This window comes from Homarus americanus, unplaced genomic scaffold (assembly GCF_018991925.1).
Source record: "Homarus americanus isolate GMGI-L3 unplaced genomic scaffold, GMGI_Hamer_2.0 scaffold51476, whole genome shotgun sequence".
Taxonomy (NCBI): Eukaryota; Metazoa; Arthropoda; class Malacostraca; order Decapoda; family Nephropidae; genus Homarus; species Homarus americanus.
The window spans coordinates 2,706,543-2,731,579 of NW_024736148.1; the positions used below are offsets into that span (position 1 = coordinate 2,706,543).

Below are 25,037 nucleotides of genomic sequence, written 5' to 3' on the forward strand. Positions count from 1 at the left end.
TGATTCAAAACACTTCATAAATTTGTCTTTGTATATACCTGTAAAGTTAAGTTGTCAGTTAAGTAAGTTTTAATTTTTATTCCCTCACGATAGAATGTTGAAGGTGGGAGCATAGGTTATCAGTTCATTTGTCTGACCAGAACTTTAGTTTCCATTAAGTAACTTCGAGAAATGCTTTCAAATCAAATTGAAATTTGGAGTGCAGCTTCACAATAGGTACATACAGTATAGGTAAAGTTTGAATATCAGCCTTTTCCTTCTTTATTTACCAGTTATGGACCTTGTGATCAGTCAACAGACAGAGAGAATCACTCATCCATAATAGAAGTTAATGCATTTACTGCACTCTATTCTGTTCTGTTAATATTTACACCCATCACATTACATTTACATCCTCATGAATACTAATACAGCACAGTATGCCAAAATCTATACTTATCCCTGTATGTTGTGATTTATCCTGAGGACCTTCAGAACTCCAGCCAATACAGCTATCACAACTTATCCTCAGCATATGTTGCATAAATGTTGCACATTACTACTAAATTGTTTCATTTTCATACACTTTACACACAATATTCGTTGGTTAGGCGAGATTTACAACTGCAGCACTCCACGCTCTGAGAAAACTCTTACCCTGGATATGATGCAAATTCATTCCTGTGGTGTCAGACAGGCAATAGTCCTGTGGTATAACGGTCAACATGTTCCCCTCACAAGTGAGAGGTGCAGGGTTCAGTTCCTGGGCAGGGTAAAACAATGAGCAACTTTGTCTCTGTCTATCCAGCAGTACATGGGAATCTCGTTATACGAGTATTCTTTATACGATAATTCGATGATAAGAGATTATGGAATTTGCACCTTATATTCGCTATACGAACGATATTGTTCGATGATACAAGAAGCGAGTACAGTAACCACTGGGGCTAATTATGCTACAGACTTTTTCCTGTGAAAAGCCATAATTTTGAGCAACATATTACTGTACAGTACTCACTTAGTACTCAAATGTACTACACTAAAGGACTAAAAATTTTATCTCTTGTGCAAACTATGTGATGTTTATACTCAAATTAATTGCTATCTTGTAAGGATTCCAGCAATGCAAGTTATATTGTGCTACGTTTAGTATGTGACATTTTATAAGATAAAAACATTAAACGAAAATTGTGACCAAGTCCCAGGTTGCTGATCTGACTTTCTGCCTCATTTACACACAATTGTAGGGTCTCAATTGTTTCTCTTACCTTAACAACACAACATACATACTTTATATTGTTTCTCACTATTGATCTATTTTATAATTTTTGTGTTTATTTGTTATTATTATTATTATTATTATTATATAATTTTATTTTATATTTATTAATTATTATTATTATTATTATTATTATTATTATTATTATTATTATTATTATTATTATTATTATATTTTTGCCCCCAGGCTCTGATGTGGGTCATTGACTTGTGCTCTGGTGGGCTAATCCCGTAAAAAAAAAAATCACCCTGGCTGGGAGGATGGGGTGAGGTGAGGGCCATTGACAGCTCAAACTATACACTTGAATCAATGTAGTGGCTAAAATAATTTTTGGATTTTTGTCAGTTTAAAGTTAATTATGAAATGGCAATTTTTTTTTAAATTTCAGGAATGAAGGCTAATGGTACCTGAAATATACAAGTGAAGAATTTGTGGTTTCAATCTCTGTTGAAATTATTTGGGTAATTTTTTAATAACTCTTTTATGACAGCTGTCCCATAGAACTACGGATCTATCATCTCTGTTTTTACTATTGTGAAATACTTTGCATTCTCTTACTTCCGTCATGCAAAATCTACCTCTCCCTTCAGAAATTCCACCTACCCGTAACTAAACTTCTTGTCTGTTTTGCCTTGTTCATGAAAATAACAAATTTGGTGGTTGTGTATCCACATATCTTTTGTTTTTTCCCTTTAATTTCAAATGTATTTCCCTATCCTATTTTGTGTGTGAGCATTTAGGCTGGCCATGTATGAGTCAGGTGGCACAATAACCTAGATTGACTACATACTTGTCAAGAAATGAGACAGAAAGCTTGTTTGCCCTGCTGCATACTTTGCTTGTGTGTGACTTGTTGCTTGTCCCTTTCACTATGGGGACACCACTCATGGTATTTCATTGGGCTATTGCCAGACGATTTTATTCAGTGCAGAGGGGACTCCATACACAAGTGGTTAGTAGAGTATCTCCCTTAACCCCTTCACTATGGGGATGCCACTTTGAATATTTTGTGTGGCTAACACCAGACGACTTTATTCATTACAGAGGGGATCCCTTACGCATGTGTTTAAATGGTGCAGGAGTGAAAAATGAAGGAACAGAATGTAATGGAACATATTATGCTGACTTAAGAAGAGTGGAATTGGCCAGCAGCAGTGTGAGGGGTAATGTAGCGAGATGCTGAGGCAAATGCTGATAAAACGTATGGCTTGATGAACAGCCCAGCCAGGCAGGTAGTAACATGTGGTGGAGTGATGAAGAGGACAGAATGATAAAGGAGACAAGAAGATTGTGTAAGGCCTGGAAGATGGGTGGTGACAAGGAGGAGTAACTGGAGGCCAAGTGCAGGGCCAGAAGAGAGGTTTATATGGTAAACAAGATTGAACGGGATGCATTTGTGGATATTACTGAATAGGGCATGCTAGAGGTGGGCTATACAGAATAGCAAGGCAAATAGTGGGTTGAAACAAAGATGTTGGTGATTAGTGTGTGAAAAATGATTGTGGTAATGAGGTTGTTGATACTGTAATGAGAAATTTAGGATGCTTTGAGAAAATACTGTACAGTACTGTACTATGATTGTCTGCTGAATGAAGGGTTTGAATGGAATATGGGCAGCCTATTGTAGGAGCAGCAAAGCCAGTACAGGGACCATGCCCAAGGATTGAAAGAGTGGGGAAAGAAAGCATTTGACAGAATAAAGAATGGTAGTGCTGATGGTGGCTCTGGAATAGCGATAAATGTAATGAAAACATCAGACGATGTTGGTGTAATGATGGGGGACTGAATTTATTAATGCAATTAGAATTGAATGTATTGGTCCAATTGACTGATCAAGCAGTGTGATTGTGAATACAGGATTTATATGGGAAAAGGTGATGCCCTTGAATACAGAAATTACAGGGGCCTGAAGGAGTTGGTTATGAAGTTTATAGAAAGTGATTCAGAAATTAATAAGGAAGAAAAAGAACACAAGCGAAATGCAGTTTGGGTTCATGCTAGGTAGGGGGGACTACAAAGGCAATATTTTTGGCCAGGCCAAAACAAGAGAAATATAAGGGAAGGAGAGAAGGCTGTGCAATACTTTATACTTGAAGACTTAGAGAAGGCATCTGACAGGGTACCACGTTAGGTACCACAGTTGGCAATGAGAAAGTTAGGGGTCAAGGAGTGTCCTGTTTAAGTGGTGGCATTGTATGAGAGTTCAAGAACTGCTGTGAAATTAAATTGCAAAAAGGTGAGGAATTTGAGGTGAAAGTAGGGGTCCATCAAGGGTATCTTGAGCCTCTTCTGTTTCACCATGATGCTAGAGGCACTATTTTAACCTCTGGACTTTGGGCTACCCCCACACACACACACACACACACACACACTACCACCACCACCACACGGGCATATTCAGAAACATTTAAAATAATATAAAAAGCGATTCTAGTCCTACAAACTGGTCAAACATGATATAAACAGGATTGAATATATGTCTACCACAGGTTGACAACACGGGCTAGGAAGAGTCGAGAATGTTAGTAAAGTGGTGTATGTATGACGCAATAGTGCGAGGTAAACAACACTAATTTGTAGGCAGTATGAAGTACAGGACACTTGTTTTAATATGTTATTACTATTTAGACTATTAACTACGGTATCATTATTACTACTCCAGTAATTAATCACATTACTAGACTTATGCTCGGAGGTTGGGGAGTAGAAATACTGTACATGGTACAGTGAGTCAAGACCAAGGATGAGATTCCTACACCTCAAAAGCTGAGAAGCTACTGAGAAGAGACTGGAAGGCTCTCATGTGTGAGTGATTGAAAGATAAATACCTATTTTCCTTTTCTTTTTTTTTATAATGGGAAGTAGCCCACCAGGGCATAGGTCGAATGACCCACAATGGGGCCTAGGGGGTGAAAAAAATGAGAACAGAAAGAAATTAAAAATAGAGAAGAAAAAGGCGATACAGGTACGGTACTCCTCAACTTACGACCTACTCGACTTATGACTACCCGGACATACGACTGCCCTAGTCATACCCAAAAATTTTCAAATTACGTATTTTCGAGTCCCGACGTTAGTGATTGTGCTGTGTACTGACAAAATTTTCGTTTGTAATTCCCTTTAAAATGACTGGCAAGCTTAAAAGTGAGAGTTTTGTGGTGCTGAGAAGAAAAAGAGACACCCATTTTAGATTTTCTATGTATTATTTTCGCATTTTCGACTTACGACCAATTTGACCTACGACCTGGATTTGGGTCCCTAACCCCGTCATAAGTCGGGGACTGCCTGATACTGTGTTAATCTACACCACGAAGATGCTGGAAAACCAGCTTTTTAAAGTGAGACAGATTGTATAAATATGGAAACACAGAAGAAAGCAGAGCATTCCACAGTTTGGCTGTGTGAGGAAAGAAGGAGGAACTATAAGGGTTATTCTAGTGTGACCGACACCCAAAGAGAAACGGTGGTCACCACGAGCAAGACGAGTGTTACTGCCGGCGGTACACAGGATGCCAAATCCACTGAACATTGCCCGTTAAAGTACCTATAAAAGAGAGAGTGAAGCAACATTACGGCAAAGAGAAAGGGAAGAAAGATTGTCAACTAAAGGAGGAGAGTTAATAAGACGAAATGCCTTTGATTCCACCCTATCTAACAGTTGGACAGAAGAAGAGCCACCCCATATATAAGAGCAGTATTCCAAGTTAGGACGAATGAATCCCTTATATACTTAAAGCAACTGCTCAGGAGTGAAGTAGCTATGGCATCTATACAGTATTCCCAACTTTCGGGAGGCAGCTTTAGCTATGTTAAGGATGTGTCATTTCCATGACATATTGGAGGAAATGGTGAGGCCTAGCATATCTATTTCAAAATTTGGCAGAATGATAGCGTCCTGCAATGTAATTGGTGGGAGATCAACTAATTTTGAAAGTGTAATTGGTAAATACTGAGTTTTATTACTATTGAATTTAACCAAGTTTCTACCTCCCCATTTAGAGATGCTGCACAGATCCGCATTGATAGAAGTAATGATATCAGCTCTAGAAACAGATATAGTTTGAGAGTTAGGAGGAAGGGGAAAATGTGAAGAAGGATGAAGAGTAGAATCATCAGCGTAAGAATGGATAGAATTAGTTGTAGTGTGAAGTAAATCATTGATAAAAAGAAGGAAGAGAGTAGGTGAAAGAACAGAACCCTGTGGGACACCACTATTGGTAGAGAAAGAGCGAGAGATAGATCCCTCGACAACAACTGCCATGGATCGGTTCTCAAGGAAGCTAAAGATTAGAAAACAAAGTGGGGGAGAGAAACCATAAGGGGGAAGTTTCGAAAGCAAAGATTTGTGCCATACTCTGTCAAATGCTTTGGAGATGTCGAGGGCCACGACAAAAGTTTCCTCATAATCCCTAAGAGACGATGACCAAAGATTGGGTACAATAGGAGAGCAGATCACCAGTAGATCTCGCCTGGTGAAAGCCATACTGGTGATCCAACAAAAGAGAAAGGCGTTCAAGGTGACGGAGAAAATGGGAGTTCAAGATAGTTTCGAAAATCTTCGAGAGGGATGAAGTTAGGGCAATGGGGCGATAGTTAGGGGGATTAGAATGGTCACCCTTCTTCAGGATGGGCTGAACCAGGGCATGCTTCCAAGAAGAAGGAAAAGTTTGGGTTTTGAGGCAAAGGCGAGCAAGCACAGGGTCCAGAGCTTCAGCACACTCCCTCAGAACACGAGGGGGTATTCCGTCCGGTCCATGCGCCTTACTCACATCCAACCTGGATAACACACCGGCAACCCTGCAAGTAGAGATTATAGGAAAGTGCATAGGTTCAGTAGGAGGAGCAGGGGTAGGAGGGATAGAGTTGGAATCGTCTAAGGTGGAATTAGAGGAGAATAAGGTGCCAAAGAGATTGTCTTTTGTCAGAGTGAGAGTTGGCTGTAGAGTTATCAGGTCGGAAGAGAGGAGGAAAAGGAGTGCAGAAGTTATTACAGATGTTTTTGGTTAAGGACCAGAAGGATTTACTAGAGGAAGAATTAGTCAGGACAGCGGTCTTTCTTTTAATAAAATTCCGTTTGGCCCTACGAAGAATAGCCTTACAACGATTCTTAGGAGTAATGAAAGAGAGCAGGAGCGATCAAACCATGATTGTCAAGTGAAAGTTTTGGTAGACGATGGGATAAATACACTCATACTACCTTGTATAACCCCAGCAATGCTGTCAGCACATACCGAGGCGTCCCGAGTGGAAAAGCAACATTCATCCCAAGGAAAGTCAGTGAAGAATTCTCGCAAGGATTGCCAGCTTGCCCTCCGATAGTGCCATAGTTAACGTTTAGAGGGGGGTGGGGGAGGTGGTCGTGCCTAGTTTGATTTAATAGAAATAAGATTGTAATCAGAAGACACTAAGGGGGCAGAAATTGGGTATGAATAGTGTGAGGGGTTAAAGGTAAAACAAAGATCAAGAATGTTAGCAAGTTGATCGTGTCGATCAGAAACACGTGTAGGGTGTTTGATTATTTGTTCCAAATCATTAAGTAGGGAAAAAGAAGTCTCAGCTCCACCTGGGTCATCCCTTGCAGAGCCAAGCCACTCTCTGTGATGTACATTGAAATCCACTAGGTAGAGGATCTCGGTGTTGGGGTGTGTAGATAGCAACGACTCATGGCAAGAAGCGAGATAGTCAAAGAGTTCGAAATAGTTGGTAGAGTTGGGAGAACAGTATAGGAAACAAAGAAAATAGTCACAGTTGGTAGAGATATTTTGAGCCAGATGACATTATAAAGGGAAGATTCAAGATCCGTGAGTCGAGCTATGGGTGTACGTGTGTTGCAGTAGGCGCATACACCTCCCTTAGAATGGAATGAGGTATAAAGGTTGTAGTTGGAGACCTGAAAAGGTTTAGGTGAAGCTGCGTTGGTCAGTTGAAGTTCGGAAAGTAGTAAAAGGTCGGGGGAAGAGGTTAATAGATGGTGTTCCATAGAAGGAAAATTGGATCTCAGGCCGCGAATGTTAGAAAAATGAAGTGTGAAAAAAGACGATCCTCCAGCAACCGCGGTGGCGTCAGTTGAGGCCCCGGTAACTTGATGCTGATCGGGTCGGCCCTGGGGTCCACAACCTTCCCGACCAGTGGGACCCATCCGAGAAGGCCCCGCTTCAATATTAATATCAACTGACATAGGAGAATACGATTATATTTGTTGTGTTGTCAATAGTAAGAGAGACAATTGAGACCCTGCAATTGTGTGTAAATGAGGCAGAAAGTCAGATCAGCAACCTGGGACTTGGTCACAATTTTCGTAATGCCATATGGCAGCAGGGTCTACCATTAGACAATATATTATGCTTCCAATATCCTCCCAGGCAGTAGTACCTCTCTGTTTGGTAGCTGCCTACTACCTATTAACCAGGCCTGCCCTTTTTATTCAAATAGGCCTGCGAAAGATCAAAACGTCATGTGACGTGACCTGAAGCCTAGAGATTAAGACTGGTCTACCCTGGGAGTTGTATACTGACAACTTATTGCTGATAGCAGATAGTATTGCAGAGGTAATGGAAAGTTTAAGAATTGAAAGGGTATAATGGCAAATGTGGAAAAAACAAAAGTACTGATTAGTGGAGTGAAGGACCTGTGGTGAAAAGATGAAAATGGTTATGTGCTGTCTATAAGGAAGGTGTTGGCAGCAACTCAATTATATGCAGGGAGTATGGAAGGTGGATACACAAGAGATGCATTGGTGTAAATAGCAGACTGAAGAATGCTGCTGACTTTAACCCTTATGCCTCGGGCGATGTTAAGACCTGCTGAACCCTTCACGTGGGTATATTTTGGCAATATTTTTCCCCCATAAAATCCACTGTCGATAACCAGTATTTCAGGCATAAAATTAGTGCAGTCACTCCAACCGTACTGTTGTGGCTGGCGTACATGTGGTCCCCTACAACCACAGCCACCACAACCTCACTGGGGGGTGGCTGTTGGGGTGGGGAGGAGGAGTGAGCGCCATTGTATGTGTCACTGTCCTCACTGCTGACCACCTCAACAAACTCAACATCATCTGGGTCGGTTTCCTCCCCATCATTGTCTTTGTCACCTGATACTACAGTACTGTATATCATTGCCACTGAAATCAAGCAACTCTTGATGAATAGCAATACCATTGAGGGTGTGTGGAGAAGTGAGGAGGGTGAAGAGATATGCATCCATCATGATAGCTAGTGGATAAGTGGACTACTAGACATGAGACAAAATTTATGTGCAAGTTGAGTTGCCAAGAAAATAGATATCCTAAACAAAGTACTTCTTCCTGCCTGCAATCAAACTATGCCATGAAAATTAAGGACGTAGAGGAACTTCACCTGGGGTCGCTATGGTAGAAGGTAGAGGAATATCACCCGGGCTTTAAGGGTTAAGTGTGCTGTACAGTATATGCAGGTACTCATGTGAGGATATATCCCTGGACTGTGTTAATGAGATCTGATACCTCAGTGACATGATCAGTGTTGGAGGTGTGCCAAAGGTAGCTCAGTTGCAACAGTTGAAAGTGACTGGAGGAAGTTTAGGGAATTGCTGCCTTTAAGTGAAAGTTGTATCCAACTGGTGTGAGAAGTGTGATGTGTGGTAGTGCAACATGGCTAGTAAACTCTTTAGAGGGCAGGGGTTTCTCTCAGCTGAATAAAATCATCTGGCATAAGCCAGAACAAAATCCCTACAGTAAGTGCACTGCTGCCCTCTAAAGGGTTAAAAAGGATGAAATATACAGTACTATACTGTAGGCTTGAGCAAGCTGATATTAAAATGGTGAGATGTAATGTGACAGAAAAATAGGAAACCCTGTTCAGAGCTAAGAGGGTATCTGGGTATTGAGAGTATTGGAAAGATTTTTCGTATAGGTAGGCTGAGTTTGTTTGGGCATGTGGAGAAAATGGAGACCAACTGGGACAAGAAATGTCTGAGTTTGAAAGCGGAGGGGAGGATAGTTAAGGGCTAAGAATGACATAGGGAGAGGTCGTAAGAAATGACCCGGGAGACAAAAATCTGATGAGAGAGGCTGCAAGACACTATGCAGCATGGAGATTTGCCATCAGGTAATTGCAGCTAACCCACACAAGCTTGGAAAATAGTTGTAAAACAGTGATGATGTATCAGTGTAACTGTTAATGAATTTCTCATATTTCCTATCGTTTTCACACCTTTGCTAATACCTGTATTTATTCTATTTCGACTTTCCAGGAATTGTTTTTATCATTCAATACATGAAACATGTTTCACAACCTTTGAACTTTGTCTCACACACACAACTTGTCAGAATCTCCCTTCCTAAAATATGTTGCATCGGTCTACCTACAGACTTGGTTCATTGTTATACTCAAGTTTGTCATATGAATCATAATGCCTATCACTAACAATTCCAGACAATTTGCACCAAAGCTCATATGCACCACTGTTCCAAATGTTTTGCTAAACTTGAAATACCGAATCCCCAGCACTAATCTAACCCTTACACTCGCCTTAATAACAATCAGATACAAAGGGCCTCTTCTTTAGTGTCTGATTACCAAGACAGTTTTATAATTCGGATCATATCCTGAAGTAAAATATTTAAAAGTAAAGACATCCCAAATTCAGAGTACAGTATATCTAAAACAAGCCTGAATTCAGCTTTACAATTCTACTTTTGAGCAGCAGTGGGCGTTTGCCACCAATCAGTGCAGACATTAGACGAAATAAAGATATTACTGGAGGCTCCTTGCTGCTTGGCTCCTCCGAGTCTCCAGAACTACTCAACCGCAGGCCAAGACACCGCATGCATGCTTCTACTAAGGTGAGCTACATTACACACTGCTGTATCAGTTAAGTCTTGGTAGCCTTTGTCTCGAATGCAAATGGATCCATATATCCTCCACTTTATTAATACTGTATTTTCAAGGCCATTACTCATGTGACAAAGATGTGAACTCTTCAATTACTTTCATTCTTTTTTTGTCACATTGTATTTATATTTAAACACACAAGAGTCTAATCCCCCAAACCACAATAATATCTCCGTTAGCCAGAATCCCTCTTTACTGGAAGTCTCTGATAGCCGGAATTGAAATTTTCTGAAGGGCACATTTTCTGGAAAATTCCCGGGATGGGGGATTTTTTTCTGGGTTTGAGATATGAAAATCAGGCGTATTTTCTGTTAATTCTGAGAAAAATTTTCCGGTACCCAGAAAATTCCAGGGATGAGGGATTTTTTACAGCTTTGAGAAATGAAATAATTGCATCATTCAGGAAAATTCTGGTACCCGGAAAAATTCCAGGGATGGGGTATTCTTTCCGGGGTCGAGAGATGATGTTATGTGCAATTTCAGGAACTTTGGAGAAAATTTTCCGGTATCTGGAAAATTCTGGGGAAGAGGGATTTTTTCCAGCTTTGAGAGTCATCTCATTACCCGAAAATCACTCATTCCCGGAAGTGCTCTGCACCATTTGTTCCGGCTAACGGAGATATATTTTTAATCCTTTTTGATATCACAGTAGTGTTTCTCCCTGTAATTTCATCTATTATTTTACCAGATAATTCCTTGTTTTTGTTTTTCAGATTTGCATGTCCCTTATATTACAATACAGTAAACCCCAGATATAACGGACACTGACCTGTTCAGACTAGGTTCATATTAAAGTAAAAAAATACACTCAGATCCATAATACTGTAATTGAAAAATATGGAGTTGGGGCCATTCGTATCCAAATTATCACAAATAATTACAGTAATACCCCATTTAGCGCTACCCTGCATAACGCTGATTTGTTATAGAGCTCTTTGGTCCTCTCCTAGTTATTTTTTTCAAGGAAAAAATGATGAAAGTCCATAATTCAAGGCAGAAGTTACAAGACAACACTTGGGACTCACCGACAGCGGCCATGCTTGTTTACATTCTCTCCGCCAATGAAAGCAACATATTCATGTATGCTTGCAGCCAATCGGCACTCTCCTCCTTGTGTAAATATTTTTCCCTGTAGCAGTTGACTTACTCGACACGCTCACTCTTTATACGACTGATTTCCGTATATTTTAGTGAATATTTGAAACCCCGTTACTGTATATGAAAATCCATAATACGTACAAGTCAGCTGTTCGCTTGCTCCTGGCAGTGCAGGTGTCATTATTACACATAATTCCCCCCCTGCAGGCTGCCACTCCATCGCCCCAGTTTGAACGCGTTCACATCTTGTAAACACCAGCTTGTGGTGGTGATTGTTGGTAATAGTGGCGAGTGTTGGTGGTTGAGGTAGTGATTGTTGGTGGTGGTGATGAGTATTGGTGGTGGAGTATTGGTGGTGGGTGTTGGTGGTGGTGTGTGTTGGTGAGCGTATTGGTGGTGGCGAGTTGTTGTTGGTGGTGGTGAGTGTTGTTTGTGGTGGTGAGTATTGGTGGTAATGATGAGTGTTGGTGAAAAGTGATAAACGTGGTCACTTCATACTATGTTGGTACATAATGGATCGAGTCCATTATTATTCCGGATCCAGATGTAACAGTCTTTTGTCTTCAACAGACTGGTCTTCCTTCCCAATTAGTCCATTATATTGGGGGTTTACTGTATGTGTACTTACGATTTCTCAAATGTAAAATGTTCTAACTATTGTGCTATAAACACTGGTAAGATTTTTTAAAACAGTAAAGTGCATATAGTTGCTAGTGCCATTATAGGCAGTAATGATGCATACCAATTTAATAGGAGGGCGTTGAAGAGAGGCGAATGGGTAGGGTAAGACGAAACCGTCGTTCACCTCGACCGTGTACAGAAGATGGATTCTTGAACACCCCACGCTGCACACCAACACCTAGTCCATCCACCACACCTGAACCTCATGTACACAGGTCAGATCCTGATGGTGATGCCTTAGAGACTAGTGTGAGACACCCAGGCCATACTGATCATAGGCGAAGGCAGCGATTGGCTGCTTCATTGCGTGATGCGAGACGTAATGTCAGCAAAGAGGATGGTCATGAGGAAGAAATTAATGAAGATCAAGGTACAGCAAGTGGTGACATGGTATCCTCTGGCACTCGAGAATTTTCTCTAATAGAACACTATCCCCCTCGGGAACGAGTCACACTCAACGGAGGTTCAAGTGGAGGGTCAGACACTGGTAGTGGGACATCCCCTCCCCCAACAAAACCAGTTGTACCCCTCAATGATACTTCTCGTCTCTCACATCTAGATTCTCCCCTGCTCGTCCGAGGGGCTCCAAAGAGACACAACACAGTCATAGCTGCTGATCTAAGGACATTTTCAAGTCTCTCCAAACTGGACTCTACCAATTCCCCCATACCTACACGGAGTGCTATTACGCCTTGAGGCCTCCATTTGTCCCCCTTTTCCCTAGCACCCAATTTTTTTTTAAACAATAATCTTTTATTCACATTATTCCTCGATTTTTTTATCTTTGAAATCATCAAAATGTAGATTACATGTAATGGTGGCTTGTTTGATATTGTCAACACTTGAGTACAGTACTATAGTAGTTCTTTAACATCAGCTTCTGAATTGTACACTAGTTAATGCACAGACCCATGAAATTTGTTATAGATAAAAGAACCATTATTTATCAACTGAAAAATATGTACAGTTCATTATCTAATTTTATCTTACCGTACGTTAATCTGACCTTTAATGTGTAATGACTTTTTCCTGTGCAATTTTCACAGTTGATGTCTCATTCGCTAATGGAAACACAGCATTTGAGTAAAGCTTAATACAGTAGTAGTATTTTGTTATTTCTTACAGGTATTCTATTAAACAGTCAATTAAACTACCAGTAATAGAAGTTTACATCACATTTATAAGCTAAACGTAACTCCAAGAATATAGGACTGTGATGTTACATTGTCATTAGTCAATATTTTACTTTCTTGCTGATGAATCCTTTGGCATCCATCATTGTCAACCTCCTTACCAGAGTTCTATATTGAATTAGGGTTACTAATTTTATAGAACTCAAAAATAACCTGTTAAAATGTTTAGTGGTTCTACTCAGAATTAGGGAAGGCTAATTCAGTAGAGTCAGAGATTATCATTTCATTAAGGAGGCATCACACTACTTGAGCACCTAAACTGGCAAATTGTCAAACTAGCAAGCAAATCTAGCACTACAATTCCTTCTAGCTATGCTCAAAGTGGTCACACGAAGATACAATAGACAAATTTCAGCATCATACAAACACAACCTATCAATCAATCAATCAATCAATAAATATATATATATATATATATATATATATATATATATATATATATATATATATATATATATATATATATATATATATATATATATATATATATATATATATATATATATATATATATATATATATATATATATACCCAAGTAAATCACTATGGTGCGCGTGATCCCAGGTATATGCTGATAACCACAAGGAAAAACTTGCAAGAAGTTCCCAAAGCGCTTTCGTGCCCAAATTCATCTTCAGGGGTAATTACAGACTAAGGAGAAGGACAAAACAGGGTGTATATATACCAGAGGAGGGTGAGATCAGGTCCACACTGGTCCGGTATTAGTAATATTTCTAATCTTTTAAAAGCACCTGCTGGTCGTATAGTCAGGTCCAGAGGTAAGATATTAACCTTCTCTCCTGGTTAAATTTTCTTAATTACAAATTGTCCAGTTTGTACATGCCATTACTCAAATCCATATTGACTGCTTCGGTATGTTTAATGAGACTAGATTCTATAATGCTCTATGTCGAATTGAATTACGAGGTAATATTGAGGAGGCATTATCCCAATCAATACAATGCTTGTTATCCTCAAATGAACAAACAGAGCATTGGATTCTAACCTGTCCTAACACTGTATTTGTGTTGTTTTTAAGTCTAGTTACAAGATCTTTACCTGTCTGGCCTAAGTAAAATATATTACATTCCTTGCGAGAACATATAAATGCAACCGGGTATTGTTGTTGTTGGGGGAGTTCTTGATTAACATTTGTTAACAGTGCATGAGTTTTTAAATGCCGTGACGTTTCCAGGTTTTTAGTTGTAAAATTTGAGAGAATTTTTTGTGATAGAATACTAAAGAGACTATATATGGTCATGGGTGGGCTTGGGATCGATTCTACAAAGATTTCTTTGTAATGTTCAGACATTTGTCTATAGAAAAGATCTAGGTATTTAAAGGTTTGAGCCAATATTATGAATATATTTATATTCCTCATCAATGAATTCCGGGCTGCAAATTCTCAAAGCACTTGTTGAAAATACTGACTGTTTGACGACTCTATTATGGTGGGCAGAATAATAATGAATGTATGAACACATATTATTAGGTTTCTATAAATACTGAACTTAAAGGTGTTACACCTATTCTGTGTATCAAACAGTCGGAATGAAATTTACAGTCTTGCTCCTATTAATTCACAGTGAATTTGATCAGGGCTAAGTTATTGGTTGTAGGAAAGCTTTTGGGTCTCATTACTTGGCCAGAGACAAATACATCATCTACATATATAAACCAGACTGCTGAAGGTGGTAAAATATTACTTCATAGTTTCTTTTCAAAAGAATTCCCTTATATAGGTTGCTTATGCAGGTGAGTGGATTACCCATTGCCGCCACCAAATTTTTTAGCATAATATTCTCCATTGAATTGGAAATTTACAATCATGTACATAGTTTGATAAGTTTGATGAAGTCGTCTTTCGAGACGAACGTAAGTATCAGGGAATCTATAAGGAACTCTAGTAAATCATCAACTGGGACCTTTGTAAGAGTGATGTTACATCAAAACTGACCAGTTTAAAATCATAATTAATATGTAAGTTGTGAGTTTATCAACCAAATCCATATTATTCTTGATATTAGAGTTGAAATGTTGCCAACTAGGGGATTTAGTAAAAGAAACTAACCATTTAGATAGTATATAAGAGATTGACCCAACTGAGCTAATGAAGGGTCTTGCTGGGTTGTGAGCTTGTAGATTATTGATTAAACCGTACATGTATGGCAGTGGAGAGGGACGTTGATAGGAATCTTTTAATGAGGAGTAGCTGCCTCTCAATAGAGACTAAGTTTTTTGTTGAACTGGGTGTTGACAGTGTTGAGAGGATTATTTATATGAGTTTAGAATATGGTAATTATCACTAAAGTCATTCATTTTTAAGAATATAGTCATCTTTTGTTTAAAATCACTACTGTGTTGGCTTTATCTGCTTTAGTGACATGTAGATCCTTATTTTTTCTTAAGGGCTTGGATTGGCGGTGAATCTATCTGGACAGTTTGGGAACCTGAGGCTTAGACATGGATGCATACACAACACCTTTACACATGTTCCTTATTTGCTTGTCCAAATTGCTGAATTTCTCCAAATTACTGCAAAATACTCTGGCTATGTCAACACTCGTGTTTTCTTTTTCCTTGTGGTTATCAGCATATACCTGGATCACGCGCACCTACAGTGATTTACCCGCATATATATATATATATATATATATATATATATATATATATATATATATATATATATATATATATATATATATATATATATATATATATATATATATATAGTAAAACCTCGATTAACCGCCCACATATGGGGGAAGGGCCGACGGACAATTCGAAAGGTCGGTTAATAGTAAATAAAGTCTACGGAAATAAAACATACATTTTCAATGTACCTATCCCTAACCTACCTCATTTAAGTCCATCTATTCATTTGCCATTCATATTTCAATAGAATTTGCTTTAAAATATTAACCACTTTAGTAAATAAATATGAACCAGCACAGAAACCATGAATAAAAAATGGAAAAGTCAAAGAACATATGGCATACGAAAATTGTGACCAAGCCCCAGGTTGCCGATCTGACTTTCCTCCTCATTTACACACAATTGCTGGGTCTCAATTATTTCTCTTACTATTGACAACACAACATACATATAGGTATATTGTTTCTCACTTTTGATTTTTTTTTTTCGTTTTGCATTTCTTTATGGTTCATTATTATTATTATTACATTATCACCCCCCCCCAGGTACCACTATAGGTCAATGACCTGTGCTTGTTTGATGTGCCTTTATTCTCATAAGCACTAAAGACATTGTTTTTGGTTTTAATATGACTGTCACTCCATCATGTAAAATGTGTTTGTTGTGGTCAGTCCAGAAAGGTTTTATATGATTACTGATCATTAAAGTGCATCCCTGTCTAAAACTTAATAGATTTCTTCAAAACAGGACTTAATGCACTTAAGAGAATTTTCTTCTTTTGATAAACAACCAAACAGATATAGTACAGCATCCAGATGATACCAAACTTATTCTTGTTAAGTAGTGTAATGATTTCAGGAAAAATAAATAAATAATAAAGATGAAGACATTCCTCCTTGTACATAACCGAGAGAGCCTGGAATCACATTAACAAAATCTTGGGAAGTACTGTACTACTGCACAAAACTTAATATTATGATAACAATTGTGCTGTATAGATGTCACTTTTTAGAATAAAATGTATATGAAGGAAACCGTATATTTTTAAACACTTATCATATACTGTACTACACAATACCGTTCATTTCAGAATTGAAATCATAGCTGCAATATTTGGAAAGCAAAGTAAGTAATGAATCAATACTTTAAAAAAGTAAAGGAGTTTTATATCAATTATCACTTTCTGCTTGGGGCTACATTAGCTCCAGAGCATATAGTAGTGAATGTATTTCCAGGTCATTAATTACAATGGTTGAACCATACACTACACCCAGATTATCACTCAAGACAAAGCCATAGATATGGATCGTCTGTTTTAGTAACTGGAAAAGTTACAGCATCTGTATATTTGTATTTAATGTAGATATTAATTTCCAGTCGGACCAGAAGCAACAGTTTTGGCCCAACACAATAGACAATAAAAATGCAAATCCTAATTAGTACCAAGATATTCTTAATGTCTTTTTCAACAAATAGATGTTATACAGTATCTACTATATATTGTGAGACACACTTACTATTCTTGAAGGTAGCAGAAAAGAGGTGATGCCATGGTGCTGGGTTGACCATCAGGGCAGGAGGTACACTAAAGGAAGACCCAGACACTCCTAATGTGTAAATATTCCTAAATTAGAGTCCCGCTTGGGCCAAGACAGTCAGCAACTCACATTATACATTACTCACAAGAGAAGTTGCCATACATGCCACACAATTAAGATATGACTTACTCTGGTGTAAATATCGTCCGATATCCCCCCCGTGTCTGAAATTTCATAGGTGCACATACAACCCTCACCATCTATTATATGCTAATCACTAAGTCATCACTTTGGAAATTAAGAAGTAAATAAAGAAAAAATATCATTTATTATGAATTAACTGCATTAATACAGCAAGGGTACTTACAAAATAATAATTGGAGTAAATTCCTCAATATTGTGGATATTTTATTTAGAAACTTTATAATGAAATGCTGGGTGACCAAAAACATCTCCCTGAACATCTGCCAGACAAAACAATATTTCAATATACTGTATAATCAAAATCTCCTATCATCATCTTTGGAGACTATGGATTCTTCATAATGTCCAGTAATCACCATCTCGGTTAACCTCTGTAATTTTGGTCTAGCTATACCATATACCAAAAGAGAAAAATGAATCCATTAACTTTATTATTATTTTATTTTTTACTTTGGAAAAACGGAAGAAATAAACACAACAAAAATTATCCACAAAAACAAAAAACTGGACATTAAATATCACAACAAGGTAATGAAAAATGTACTCATAATTTATCCCATTGTAAATAATTATACACAAGCTAGCTATATATATATATATATATATATATATATATATATATATATATATATATATATATATATATATATATATATATATATATATATATATATATATATATATATATATATATATGTGTGTGTGTGTGTGTGTGTAAAAACATGTTAAGGAAAAACATTTCTGGTCACACAGGAAAAACTTCATCACAGATTAGCAATCCAGATTATGTTCAGAAAAGTATCACTGAACACCATTACTGTCAACTATTCCCAGTGTAGCCGCACATCATAAATAAAACACAATATAGCATGTGCTGGAAAAAGTCACTTCACCGTTTGACACCATTGAATCCATCACATCTGAGAGATTCCACTTCAAGACCAAGCAACATCTGACATGCGACATGCATGTAGAGCACCGTTTTATATAAAATTTGTTTTCCAACACACCCAACACATGAGAGGTATACCTAACATCAGTCATATTTATGTCTATTACATCCTCTTGCTCAACACCACTTATGTTGCAGTAACTTAATGTCACAACAATATACAAAATTTTAACTAAAACAGCATAATGTTTGTACACAAGACAAGGTTTGTCCACTACTTACACCATAATTTCTAAAATCATTAAAACAATGAATTCACCTTGTTTGTCACACTCTTTCCTGAGAAATATTTTGGAGTTCCTAACCTTTCCATTTAACAGTATCCATAAACAAACAGGCTAACCTGTATTGACAATGGCCTAAACTGCATGCACATGCTAAATGATCAGACCATTTTATATATATATATATATATATATATATATATATATATATATATATATATATATATATATATATATATATATATATATATATATATATATATATATATATATATATATATATATAGTGTGTGTGTGTACACAATATTTGTACTGCTAACATAGCAGATGTAATGAGTTTATATCATCACTTCCTCCCGATTGGTATTCAACTCGCAACAACTCGTATATTAAAAGGTTGTCTTTCAAGATTTTCAGGTTAGACTTACAAATATGTTCAGGAAAAAGAGAGAAAAAAGAAATGGAAAAAATGCATGATTGGAATATATGAACAGATTTCAAACTTGCCAATATGGGGATAAAATTGAAGGTTACTTTCCTCCCTAAAGGGAAGTGCAATTATATTCAAGCAATAGTATTTTAGTCTGCAGTAATAACCTTGTGACTACACAGTATTATACAGTCGAGGTACTGTACTTGTTAAGCCCACTGCTTTGCTCGTGATAATGCTATTACAATGTTGGCAAGTATTCAGAATATAGCTTTTATTGAATGTAGCTGAAATAGGACACCCAGGAGTTGAAGTTGCCTCATAAGTTGACCATGTGCAATGTCTCATATCCATTTCTTGTGTTCGTATCATCTGTACGAGGCACTTGGAATACAATTATTTCACAAGCTTTGAGGGATGACATTCTCCTGCACTGCAGCCATATTTCTTCGATGTCACATGAGCACTGGTGCCAATGTCTTTTTTCATACATGGATTAATAGCAAAGCATTGCATAGTTTTCACCCAAATTTTAATGCAAAGTGAACCCTTGCTATACAGAGCTAAAAAAATTTGCTGTCGTTATTGATTAACCATGATGTTTCAAGAGAAAAGGCTCTTTGTACAGTTACAGTCTATGAAAATACATCATCTAATAAACCAGGATTTTGAGAGGGAGGGATAATAAAAAATTTCCAGTTGGAGTTTATTATATAAATATATAATGCAATCAAAGCTAGAGGATTTTTTTTTTACCATTCCTATTATGACATTCAATTGTACTTGACTGTTTATTAGTTTTAAACTTTAAATATAATATAAAAATTTTACTGCATCTTAACAGCTCACAACTTACCTTTAATGATTTCTACTACCCTCATCTTACATTTCTCACATAAGAAAATCATATGTTGTCATTTCAATTCTTAATATAAATTAAATCTTTCAGTAACATACTTTTTTGCCATTTTACACTCACTATACAGGTACCTCTAAAGTCTAATTTAGAGTCTATCTAACAATACTAATTGGTTTTCCCTGTGCCGACTTATCGGCTTCTTTGAATACCGCGTCGTCGTCATCTAAGTAACGTTTGGGGGGAGCAATCGTCCTGCCTGAGGAAGTAACTCTTTCAATCCTAAATACTGCTGGGGTGGTAGATCCAGTTTGTGTTGGGGATGAAGAACCAGGAGGATGATTAGCATATTCTCGCCGTATTGGAGAACTAGGATGGATACTACGGTCATGTGAAGCAGATAATACTGGTCTAGATAGTGAAGGTGATGAAACTGTCCTCATTGATTGTCTATCAGATGCTGTCATTACATTTTCATAATTTGAATCCTCGTCAATGAAAATGTTCTGAAGTTCTGCAGATGAATTTCCTAAAGATGCTTTGCTTGATCTTGAGTTGTTGGGAGGAGGACTTGTTGGGTTCATTATGAGTAGCACTTCTGATGTGTCTCCATCAATGATGGCAGTTTGTCTTGATGAATCTACAGTTGTCTTCACTGGACTTGAAGTGATTTCATCATTCACAATGCTAGAACTTGAACTGAAAGGAGTTTTCACTGATCCTGGTACCTTTCTTCCCGAGGCGGCAGTGACTGATTGTACATGAGATTTGGCAATAGAGGCTGATGAATAAGATGAATTAGGACTATTGAGACTTTTAACTGAAATATTTGAATTTGTCATAGCTGCAGTATATTTTGAAGGAGGTGAAGTCATTCTGACAACACCAGGAGCCTGAGAATAAAGGTTCTTTGACTTTTCATATGGGATTGACTTTGGAGGTTGCATAGTTTGTGTGTTTGATGATACCCCTTGCATTGAGTGATCACCTTTAATTACAGTTTCTAATGTTCCATTCATGAGCTTTGTCTTACTTTCTGCCAATTTCAATTTATCCTTTACTATATTACTATCATACACAACTTGTCCATGCATGCCATTCACTTCTGTGCTTGCAGTGGTCTTTGTTACAAATGATCCAGCTGTCACAAGCTTTGCACCAGAGTTTTCACTATTACACTGAACACCAGTCTTCTTACTACTACTTATCTGGATACCTTCACCTATATTGTCATCACCATATACTGACTGAAGTAAACTCCCCAGTAGTATTATTAACATTTATCTCGCTAATTAATCGTGTTTCATTATTTTGTGAAGCGTCATTTTCTTTCATAGGAACTTTTTTTTTGTCACCTCTTAAAGGAAAAATTGAATCCTCACTTTCATATAAAACTTGTCTTTTCACATTATTGTGTATTTCTTGTGCAACTGTAACAGTACCTAACTTTTGTGAGCATACACTTTTGTCATGAGAATAGGATGTATTTGGGTATAATTTCTTGGCATTTAACTGACTTATGGGAAGAGACAAAGGTGACTCACTTTTGAGGATGCTAAAACTAATAGGAGCTCTCGCAGGAACAGATTTATTTGGTATAGTCTTTGTTGGTGTAAATTTACTGGGAGTACTGCCTGATGTTGGGACAGCAGTGACCTCTTTAGCTTGATGAATTTTCATTTCAGTTTCTTTGGACAGTTTTTCAATCAGCACACTTGAGAGATTACCCACCTGTTTTTGTTCTTTTGGCAACTCATCTACCCCAGAAATCCTCCCCTCATTGCCAACCACATTTTCAGTCTTGCTGTTTTCTTGCTTTGTGGCTGCATTTTGTGCTGGATTTCCAGTTATCTTGTTTGGAGAGTTATTTCCTGTTGGAGAACCATCCTGGGTTACTGGAGTAGCCCCAACATGTGGCACACTCATTCCACCTTTGTCCTTCTTGTCATCAGATGAAAAGTAGATATCTGGTAAGGTTATGGAACTATGATTTGGGTTGTGCTGTTCCATCAGGTTACCAATCAATTTTGCAATTGCTTCACGTTTTCCCCTCACTATCTCTTGTGGAAACCACTCAGAAAGTGTGCGGATGGGGAATGTGTAGTCTTTCAGTGGTCTGAAACAAATTAAATAGTGTCATTTTATATACAAATATGTAGGTATAATTTCATTAGAATTAATATTTTTAAGAAATGCAATCATGAATACTGTATCTATATCTGAATAACTTTAACACTAGAAAATATCTAAGCTGTTATATATTAAATCCCCATTAGCTGTAATCTTTGATCCCCAGAACTTTCCATTACCGTATATCTCGGCCTATAAGGCGTCGGGGTGCATAAGACGGCCCCCCCAAATTTCCATTTAAAAAGTAGCTTTTGAGCTCTATTTGCTGTATAAGACCAGTACCCCAAATGTGACACTTACTCACTGACTCAGTAGTCCTTTACCAACCATCCTTGGTTTTTTAAAATAAGGCCAATTCACTTCAAGTAATGTCATCAAATGTAACCTCGCTGTTGTAGTGTAAACACTAGTGACGTCACTGAAGCGTCTGCTATTTACCCGGTAACTGGAACTAATGTCTGTGTCGGGTAAATTTTTCCATTTACTTGAAATGGATTTACTGATTTATTTGTTTATTTATTTATTTATAATATACTGTAACATATTAAACACACTGCAAGTATTTTTCTTTAATTTATCGCTTGCTTCGCCGAGGCGATCGGTGGTGGAGTGTTCCCTGCGCCTCGGTGGTGGGACTGTGTTCCCACTGTTTATCAACAGCTACCACCGTATTCTAATTGTGGTGTTTCATTAGGATTTGAGTGAAAAAAGATTACGATGCGTGCTTAATACATACATACATACATACATACATACATACATACATACATACATACATACATATATATATATACAGTTTATCCCATACTTGGTCAATTGAACCCAGAGGGTCCTTTAAGTGAACAACAAATATATATGGGATTAATTCAATAGAAACTGGCCCGACCCCCAAACTCCACTTTTTGAAGGCACATACCTATGTTGTAGTAAAATAACATCTTAATTTTATGATGGTACATGCACACAATTAATATTTAAGAGAAATAGAAATACAGTCGCCAAGTTAATGTCCATTCAAATAATGAACTCAACTCCCTCCCCCTCTCACACTACACTGCCGGCTCTTCCTTCTCAGAGAAATTTTTGGGGAAAACCACTAAATTTAATAAATAATACCTCAAACTAAAGTTAGGATAATACAATTGACATTGCTGGATTCCTTGTAAGACCAGGAATATTTTGAATATAAATGTCATATATTTTGCACAAAAGATAACATAGTTACCTAGAGAAAAAATTTTTATCTAAAATTTGTATGTTTAATGCAAAATATATGATGTTTATTTCAAAATGATCCCAAATATATAATTCCAGCAATGTAAATTATATTCTGACCGGGTAATTTGTATGAATTTTATGAGCTAAAACAAATATCTTCAGTTAATAAAAAAAAAATAATCTTCATGACACTATCTGTCAATCAAAGTACCCCACCTTGCCTCCCCCTCTTCCAACACATTGGTCAGTCAACCCTCCCCCACCCCCACCAATCCTCCTTCCAGAGTTTTTAACATTTAGTATTAAATAATACCTCAGATTAAAGTTAGGATAATATAATTGACATTGCTGGATTCCTTGTAAGACCAGGAATATTTTGAATATAAATGTCATATATTTTGCACAAAAGATAACATAGTTAATTTGAGAAAAATTTTTATCTAAAATTTGTATGTCTAATGCAAAATATATGATGTTTTATCAATGATCATCAAATTATAAGAATTCCAGCAATGTAAATTATATTCAGACCGGTAATTTGTATGAATTTTATGAGCTAAAACAAATATCTTCAGTTAATAAAAAAATAATAATTCTTCACGGGTAACAGATGATTAGGTCGGTCCTCCCTCCCCCACCCCCACCAACCCGTCCCAAGGAGATGTGTGGGATAACCACTAATTTTAATAAATAATAATACCTCAAACTAAAGTTAGGATAATATAATTGACATTGCTGGATTCCTTGTAAGACCAGGAATATTTTGAATATAAATGTCATATATTTTTGCACAAAAGATAACATAGTTACTGAGAGAAAAATTTTTATCTAAAATTTGTATGTCTAATGAAATATATGATGTTTATATTCAAAATGATCCAAATTATAGAATTCAGCAATGTAAATTATATTCTGGCGGGTAATTTGTATGAATTTTATGAGCTAAAACAGGCAGTCAGGCAGGGTGGCGGGTGGGGCAAATCTAAAAATAGCGTCTCGAGCGGACACTCACGGCGTATATGTGGAAAAATCCGTGTTAAGTGAAAGTTCAGAAACAAGGCACGGCATTATATGATAAAAGCAGCGTTAAGTGAAACAGCGTTAGTAATACTGTGTATATATATATATATATATATATATACATACGCCTACACACATCTGTGCGCACACACACACAAAATATATATATATATATATATATATATATATATATATATATATATATTCAACAAAATATATGTACAAAAAATCAATGGTGCATTAGGGTACTGGTCACTTCAGACACAAAGACGGGCTATAAATACAGTAGCCTTCTTTATCTGCCCTCCATCTCACCCTGAGCCAGAGGGAAGGGTCATGGTAAATAACATTTGTTTGCTTATTTTCCATTTACTTGAAATGGATTTACAAATTATTTGTTTATTTATTTAAAAGTCATTTACTGAATATTCTATGTAAAAAATAGATTTTAAATTAATTATTTATAGGAGATAAGTATTATGATCAGTAAATATATGTATTACTGGCCACTTCAGACACAAAGGCGGGATAAAAATAGCCCATCTCCTCTTCTTACAGCTGCCAATGGGAGCGTCTTGGTACAGTGAGTTCTGCTATAACGCGTGTTTTGATAAGCTAATTTATGAATTAGGAGCGATATTTGTATAACTTGACAGCTTGTTTGCTATACTTGCGATTTTGCTTACTATTTCTCCAATTTTGTGGT

At 37.1% G+C, this 25,037-nt stretch overlaps 1 protein-coding gene across 1 annotated transcript in view; it reads left to right on the top strand.

The window, feature by feature from the left end:
* LOC121872044 overlaps positions 1 to 13,489 on the top strand; it is an 82,213-nt gene extending 68,724 nt beyond the window's left edge. The window contains exons 6-7 of the mRNA XM_042374709.1: positions 9,944 to 10,082; positions 11,983 to 13,489. Of these exons, the coding sequence (XP_042230643.1) occupies positions 9,944 to 10,082; positions 11,983 to 12,606 (763 nt within the window). The 3' untranslated portion in view covers positions 12,607 to 13,489. The remainder of the gene's footprint in view (positions 1 to 9,943; positions 10,083 to 11,982) is intronic.
* The last annotated feature ends 11,548 nt before the right edge of the window (positions 13,490 to 25,037 follow it).